We start from the raw sequence: 8,227 nt of genomic DNA, 5'->3' as shown, positions 1-8,227 counted from the left end.
TAGATTAGCATACAACCTGTTTCTGCCGTCTGCCCTATCAGCGTTTTTATGTACAGGCACCTGTAAAACAGGGGTAACAGCATTTCTCTGCCTCAGAAAACTGCTATAAGAACAAATGCATTTATGGTTGCCTGGACCATAGTCACAGCCGTAACGGCTACATCAGTACCTAAAATACAGCCTTGTCTCCTTCTGCTGATCCCTGTGACCAGAGCAGGTAGTAGACAAGAACTACCAAGAGTAACATTGGTAATTGAGAGTTTTATGACACTATATGGTAGTCGCTGATTTAGTTCAGCAGAATTAAGTTTCGCAATAAAAACTCCCTAAGATTTACCTTTTTTTAATAAGGGATCAACACAAGTCAGCTTAAGAGACTGTACAAGAATGACCCGAATTGTATCCCTTTACTCAACACAACAAGTAGTTTCAGAATCTGTCCACATCTGATGATGATGGGTCTACATAAATTCATATACAAACATGTATACTGGTTGTACTAGCCAAAAAAACTGCAAACAATTTCCAGCCTCGGTTTCCATTTGTGTATTCTGTCATACTGGGCATGTACCACAGCCAAATGAAATGCTACAGCAATAATCCATACAATCCATATTAAGTTTCCTCACCTGTGATGTAAGAAGAACGATACAGTGTGGTAACAGGCAGAAACCAGTTACTTATTGCATCAAAGCTCCCCTGTAATCCACTAATTTCATAAATACGGGCAATCATCATGGAAAGAGAGATCTTTATTCCTAAGTTTAGATCCCCTGTCTTTCACTGAGCTATTAAGAACAAACTCCTCAGAACTTTCAAGATAAAGTGAAGCAGAAGTTTCAGCTACAGAAACATAGTGCAAAGGTTCAGTTTGGCACTGCAACATTGTGGACAGACAAGAATTTATGGTAAACAGTTTAGATTTGGAAAAAAGAATCCTATAATTGAACCAATATTGTCAAATGTATTGCATACTATTGTAACTTCACAGTAATCAAAATCAGACATCAAGGTTTCTATAGAAGCAGCAATCACAGATTGCAGTAATGTATACCACTCAAGGGAAAAAAAAATTGCATTTTGGCAATTTCATAGTCAAGTGTTCCTTATGCTCTTCCAACAGTCATTTGTCAGATATTTTCCTGTTTAAAAGGTGCACATTGATTCTCCTCAGTCCTCGTGAGACTTCTCTGCAATGACTTTGCATTCATACTGAAAAACAGAAATTGACAAAATTAATAATATTAATTTACATAACTAATGAAAAAGACTGCTATGAGGGGGATTTTTTTCTACAAAATGGGTGATAAAATAGCTTAGCTTGCACACCAAACAGGTAAGTTTTGTCTCCCCAAGCACACACTGTTTGCTGCAATTTCTGTTTCATTCAGCAGCAGAAAGAGCAGTTCAGACTTAGGGGATGGCCTGACTTCTCCCAAAACATGGAAACTCTTATTTAGCTCCTGGTCCTGAAAGGACTAGAAGTGTGCAACTGAGAGTGTCCAGACCAGGAGAAGAGCAAAATCATGGGCTGTGCTCTGAATAATGGTACTAATGGCTCACTAACTTCATAAAAAAGCAATGATTAATGATTTCTACTCTATCCCACATCCACAAGTCAAGTAGCTGGTTGGTAGATATGAAGGAAGGAATGATATGTAGATTAAAACTTTTACTAGAAGGCAATTGACCCCCCTCCAAACTTACCATTGCCAGCTGCCTGCCGATATTGCCCATAGTTATTCCACCAGCAAAAAATATACATGGTAACCAGGAACGAACATAAAGGAAATCTGGAGACGTATATCTGGAAAAGAACACGCTTTTTTGAGCTCAACATTGTGGAATACATAGAGTGCTCCAATCACATGAGACAAATCCACAAATTTAAATATTAGGACATTTCAACTGAAAAAGACATGTAGTATTGAAATGTAATTACTTGCTAAAAATAACAAAGAAAGCTTCTTATTCATTATAATCCCATTTGTTCAACTAAAAAAAAACACATTACATTGTTGATAGCATAACAATTTTATTGAAATAAGTAACTTCCAAATAAAAGTCCCACTTACAAACACATAAAAGCTTTCATAAACAGTCCAATTTATGTTACGCTTAAAATTAAGTGCTGGCAGCTTCAGAAATCACATCAAATTCTGCCCTTTCGGTTATTCTGATTTCATGTTATAACTTCAGGAGACCGTAAAGCAATAAATTTAACCTTAAAGGAATAAATACTTACTGATAAACTCCATTGTAGACCAGAAGTTGTGACACCAATGTGGCCAGGAAAGCAATTCCTACTCCAAGACCAAAGCCACTGCGTGATCTATCAAACGTCCACCACAGTCCAATTGACAGAGCTGCTAATGTGAGAGACAGCTGGATATTGTTGGCAAAATCCACTTTCTGTGTTGACTGTTAAGGATAAGCGTGGAAATACCATATACAAGTGTAAAGCAGTTTTCTTCATTCTGTTTATCATATTTTGGCACAACAGAAAAAAATTCCATTAAAAAATATGGCCATAGCTGTATCAGCTATCACACAGCTATCAGGTACAAGGAAAGAAGCCTTGTGTTGCCAGTACATCAGGAAACTAAAAACTTATGACCCTTCTTCACATTTTTAGGGTCTTAGCACTGTATAAGAGCAAAGGGACAATACACCTACCAGATAATGCAGGCATTTTATACGCACATACAACGCACGTGTTACTGCTCAGAGTAAGGACATCTCATCCTTACCTGGTCCTTTATTACACTAAGCAGAAAATCTTAAATCTAGCATTAGACTCCTCTAAATGACAAGGATTTACTGAAATAAGGTATTAGTCTCCCTTAATTGCAATTTTGTTTAATTTACATCCTAGTTTACGTTCCGCTAAACATTAAAAACGTTAATGTTTTATAGAAAACAAAATGTAAATAATATTACTGTGAAAGTATTCCAATAAATCAACCTTGAAAATCAGTTTTTGTCAACCCCTGTGATAAAAGTGTGAAGTCACTCCAGGTATCTTTGTAGTGTTTCGCATTCTTCATAAGTGTTTTGGAAATGCTAACTCATGCTCACTACTCCTGCCCAAAACAGATTATTATTATAAAGGAGGCTGTCAAGTTTCATAAGCCTGAAAGCAAATTTATGGGATGACAACATAAAAATACTGCCCTGTTTTCTCACAAAGACCTGGAGAGAGACCTAAAGGAAATGAGACAGAAGTTCAACTGAAATAAATAATTATAGGATAAAAATCAATAGCATCAGAAAAAATGCCAAACAATACCAAAAATCACACCAAACATGGTAATGTGTAGAACTGGTCAAAAGCTGAAAAGAAAGCAGTCTGGAGAGCTGTCAAAGAGGAAATACAGACGGTACATTAATGATGTCCTGGAATATGTGTAACAGCTGTTAGAAAACTGCGAGAAGGTTTGCTGTAAATAATCTGACCCATGCAGAGAGAGGTGTCAATTCTCTCATATTTCTTAAAAGCAGCGAAGTTGCATGTGCTCACACAACAGGGACAGTCCAGGTCCGCGGGAACATGGGACCAGACTAATGGATCATCGTCAGGGAGAGCAAGGTTTGTGAGGGACAGTAGGAATGACTCTGAGCTTTGGCAGCTCCAGCTCATCCGGCCATACTGGATGGGATGGCTGGTGGGAACAAAACCAAACAACAACAAAACCCATCCCAGGGCCAAGCCACCACAGTTAAGAGTTCAGCCAGTTCTCCCATCTTTCGCTTAACTTGCCCCCTTTTCCTGGAAATGAGGAGATTTAGTAGCAGGCAATCAGAACTTCTTAGCATGGTTTCTGCAAACCGTATTGGAGATGACACTGAAGGGGATGAGAGTTCCAGAGATGATCAACTTTGTATTTAATTAGTTTACAAGAACCCAATTTTCACAGACAGAACCTGGTTTTACCTGACAGAGGAGGCACTAGGCATGACTACACAAAACCACTAAGATTCACGGCTCTGCCAGTAAGGTGTGTCAGTCCACGTGAAAAGCACCCTGTCACCCAGTAGGTCCCCAGCTGCTTCAGAGGGAAGGGACGCCAATTTTGACCACACTTGTGCAAGGATGTATCTGAATAGCTACAAAATTAGGAGTATAATGCACTGCAACATGCTGGCTGACTGACTTGTAATTGCTCTTACTGAATGACCACAGGAATGGCAACTACTACAGCATCAAGGGATCATTTGCAGAATGGGGTAACAATGCCTACTTGCTTTGTGTAGTCCTGGGTATTATCTGGTCCTGAGTTTTCCTCATTCTTTGCAAAGTGCATGCGCTTCACTGATGACCTCAGTACTGGGCTTCAGCCTCTCGCTATGGTGTTAAAAGGACACCAACCCTTGGAATGTCTTAAAGCGCTTTTCTGTAATACCTACCACAGAAATATTTCCCCGCATTTACTTTAATTATTCAAATAAAATAAAATAAATAAAAACAAAATATTCTGCATTTCCCTTGCAAAAATGCTGCATGTTATATCTTTAACAACAATTCACCGTGCCTGACTATGTGAGCTTTGTTTTAGTGGAAACCCATTTGTTACCACCAATTTCATTAGAATATAGGATACAGCGCTGGCATGATTTATTCCCACAAAGACTGCTACACATCGCATTACACTGGACCATTCTCTCTTAAATTTATGTGGCTCTCCCAGATGTCTGTCCATGCATGGGTACAATAACCCAATCACAGCTGTGGAAACAGGAAAGAAAAAATGCCCATAAGTTAAAACACTGCCAATATTTAACTAAAATAATGACTATCTAGACTTTGACAATTATTGTGACTACCAAAACAGATCTTTTAATGATAAACAGTACAAAACATGCATTGTAAAAGAAGAGGAATTTCAAACAATTTCATTAGTTTTAAAAGCCCTGTAAGACTTCAGCAGAATTGTCAACCACTGCAGCAGTGATGTAGCAGAAGTAGCGAACCAGAGACAATTTGAACTAGGGGCAGAGGATGAAAGAGCTCTCCACCCTACCAAAATCTGCAGTCTGACATTGTAGTTCAAACAGAGCAGTAATAGCTTGCAGGCTGGACTTTTGAAAATCCCACATATCAAACATACATGTTTAAATAACTGCAAAACAAACACACCACAGTAAGGGCAGAGTGTGGTTTATAACATCAATATTTTGTGTCTTCCTTTGTCGTTGTTACAAGCAGTTTGTTAGGGTAATGTTTTTCCCTTCTTCAGTGCTACTACAAAAGCTCAAACAGAAGAGGGAAAGCCAAGAGCCTACGGTAGCTGTCGAATACAGAAAGCAAACAGGACTTTCAACCCCAGGGAACTGCTATGCTCTTTGAACATTTCTTCATAAATGTGTTCTCTGCTGCAATTGCAGCTGAAAAGACTGTTACCAACACGGCTGAGGAATAACACTGGTGCTGCAGCAGGGGGGCAGAGCCTGAGTCATCGGTACGGACTCCAGTGCCCTCAGTCTGGCATGCTGCTGGAGGTCTGTTATGGCAAATGCTCTCTATTCTGCCAGAGAGGAAACTGATCTCCAGGATTCGAGAAAATAAATCACCAGCAAAGCTGGAGAGAAAAAAAAAAACAACAAAACAAAACAACCACCTCCCTGAACAGTTTTCTTGCTAAAGGCACTGGGCCAAACTGATGACTAGTAACGGTGATGGATGAAAGGACTTTTCTGAAAGCAGCCTTGATCACCACTGATTATAAATATGCAAAATACTTTTATTCTGTTCACAACAATAAACCATACTACAGAGAAATGTTCATGTCAATTCCAGGAAGGCTGTGCAAGTACAAATGGTAAGAAAATGGGTGAATTATCATCATTTACCATAAAGGTTCGCTGTATGCATGCTAGCAGAGAAGATAAGGAAAGAAAATGGAGAAGAAAAGACTGATAACAAAAAAGAAAGAACTGGGAACACCTCAACAGAGGTCACCGCTGCTGGGAAAAGCCAATTAAGGCAGTAATGCCTTTAAATCATGGTTTCAAATCAAGTAATGCAAATGTCTAGCGGGTGGTTGACTACATTTTACCAGCCACATCTAGTCCTTCCATCAAAACCACCAACCCATCAGAACCAGAAAGGCCCACAAGTTTCTTGTGAGATGACGGCAAGATCTAGACTTCACGACTTCCCCATACGCAACTGCAGTGTTCTCAGATGACCCAAGAGAGCATAAGGTGCAGCCTGATGCAAACAGCTGACAGTGCAAACATTACAGTGAACATTGCAAACCTTATGCACTGCTGCTGCAAGTTGGGATTGTCATTTCAACCCCCACTACTCCATATATAAAAGATTGACCCTTTACCAGAAATGTTTGTCAAGACAATCAGTTTAATGTATAAAAGAAAAATGCAGCAAATGCAGGATACAAACCAAAAAACTAACCAACAGTCTCAGCAAGACAACAGAAAGAGGACTAAGACAACTAGCAGATAAAGCAAGTACGTAACTGACACCATAACGTGCCAAACACATTTCCACAGGAGAACAAAACTGACATATTCATAGAGATATTTGGAGTGTTTCCTTTCAAATCAAGCTCCTCTATGACATCTGGGGTGTAGTGTTTCAGCAAGAAAGCAATTAGACGACTAGGAAAAAAACAGACTTAAATATTATCATTAGCAAAACAGTGATGCCAACCAAAAGCTAGTTTATTGACTCATATTAATACCCAGAAGTGTGGGCTTCTCAATCTTTTTAAAACTGACCTCTAGGAAGATACTGCCTTTACTGTAAAGGTTCGCTAAAGTAGAATCCTCCCGTACTGGCTGCTAAGAATATTCCCTTAGAAAGCGTAAAACTGACCCATGGGATCAGTGATCTTCACAGCCAAGCAGAAAGCCAAATTCCATCAGACTTGTAACATGGAATACGCCTTGATACTTGAAGATGAAAGAAGAGGAAAAAGGGATACTTCTTACTATTTACAGCAGACATCTCACTTAAACTAGCTAAACACGCAAAAGCCTCAACTCCCTACATGGTCATGGGAGAAATGGAGCATATTCACGTCATCCGACTTGACACATGAATCTGAGGTGCTCTGTTCTGCAATGCACCTCTACAACTGCAAACTGCGTGCCTGGCCTCACTTCTCTGAGACACAGTCAGCTCTCCCAGCTTTAGGGAGCTAAAGCGATACCTCGAACTGGAATGAGGAACAAATGGAAAGCTGGACCACAAAAGGAAGCATTACTCAGAGGGATCTGCTGCACTCCAAACAAGGTACTGCATGCTGCACCGTCTGGGATTTCCAGGGTACATTCAAGGGCTGCCTGTAGAGCATACTCCTGTAATCCAGCCTCAAGGTTACAACTGCCACCACCTTCTAAAGTCTCTTCAAAGGTTATGTTCTGCTCACAACATTACAATACAACAAGTTAGCAGAACAACAGCTTCTGGACACATGCATGTGTATTTATGTACGCGTGGGGAGATCAGAAGGATGGTAAAACCTCAAAAAGGGCAGTGATGCTGGAAGAGAAATTTTTGTCTTCAACATTGTTTATATAGTTTTTTTGTAACTATGTAACTACCTATCCACCCTTTCATCTCCACGCCAGGCACACGTACACAACTGAACTTACCTGATGCTGTGCCACAGCAAGGTGGTACCCACCAAGCTGAGGAGAAGATGCTTGTGATCACATCAGGGGGGAAGAGAGTAACGTTTCTCTGGATCTGAAGCAAGTTTAATACTAATGCAAGAAATACGCCAATAAAAAACAGCACTATACCACGAATTACCAAATTCATGCCACGACTGGTTACAGATGAAATATAAGGGCCACACTTTTTTGGTAAGGTTGGCGTCGCATCATTTTCTGCCATGACTTCTTATGTTCTCAGAGACATCCAACAGGCTGACTGAGGAGGATTCACTTGCAATCAGTATTTTGACTCTCCTCAATTAGGAGATACCCAAACCCTGAAAAATAATAAAAAAGTGTGAAAAATGCAGGCATAAGAAACATTAAAGATATTTCCCTTAAATAAATTGGAGTTTGGGTTAAAAAAACGTGGCTATTATATTTTTCTGAATTTTCTTAGGAGGCAGTTAGTCATTTGAGAGCAGAACCAACCACAGCTGCAAAAATGCCTTACAAAGAAAACAGGTTTTACAAACAGCTTTGCCTACTAGGAGACATGGGAGGAGGAAACGTGGGATGGAACAGCTAAGAATGCGAAACCACA

The 8,227-nt window shown here is 39.7% G+C and overlaps 1 protein-coding gene across 1 annotated transcript; it reads right to left on the bottom strand.

Annotated features, from left to right (window-relative positions):
* Positions 1 to 659: 659 nt before the first annotated feature.
* On the bottom strand, positions 660 to 7,961 carry INSIG2 (insulin induced gene 2). The gene is made up of 5 exons (XM_009887250.1): positions 7,621 to 7,961; positions 4,602 to 4,726; positions 2,246 to 2,412; positions 1,708 to 1,807; positions 660 to 1,212 (listed from the first exon to the last, which is right to left on the bottom strand). The coding sequence occupies exons 1-5, from the start codon at positions 7,862 to 7,864 to the stop codon at positions 1,171 to 1,173; spliced, it is 678 nt and encodes a 225-aa protein (XP_009885552.1). The 5' UTR covers positions 7,865 to 7,961; the 3' UTR covers positions 660 to 1,170.
* Between the last annotated feature and the right edge of the window lie 266 nt (positions 7,962 to 8,227).

This window comes from Charadrius vociferus, unplaced genomic scaffold, assembly GCF_000708025.1.
Source record: "Charadrius vociferus isolate BGI_N301 unplaced genomic scaffold, ASM70802v2 scaffold385, whole genome shotgun sequence".
Classification (NCBI taxonomy): Eukaryota; Metazoa; Chordata; class Aves; order Charadriiformes; family Charadriidae; genus Charadrius; species Charadrius vociferus.
This window is presented reverse-complemented; position numbering and strand designations above follow the sequence as displayed.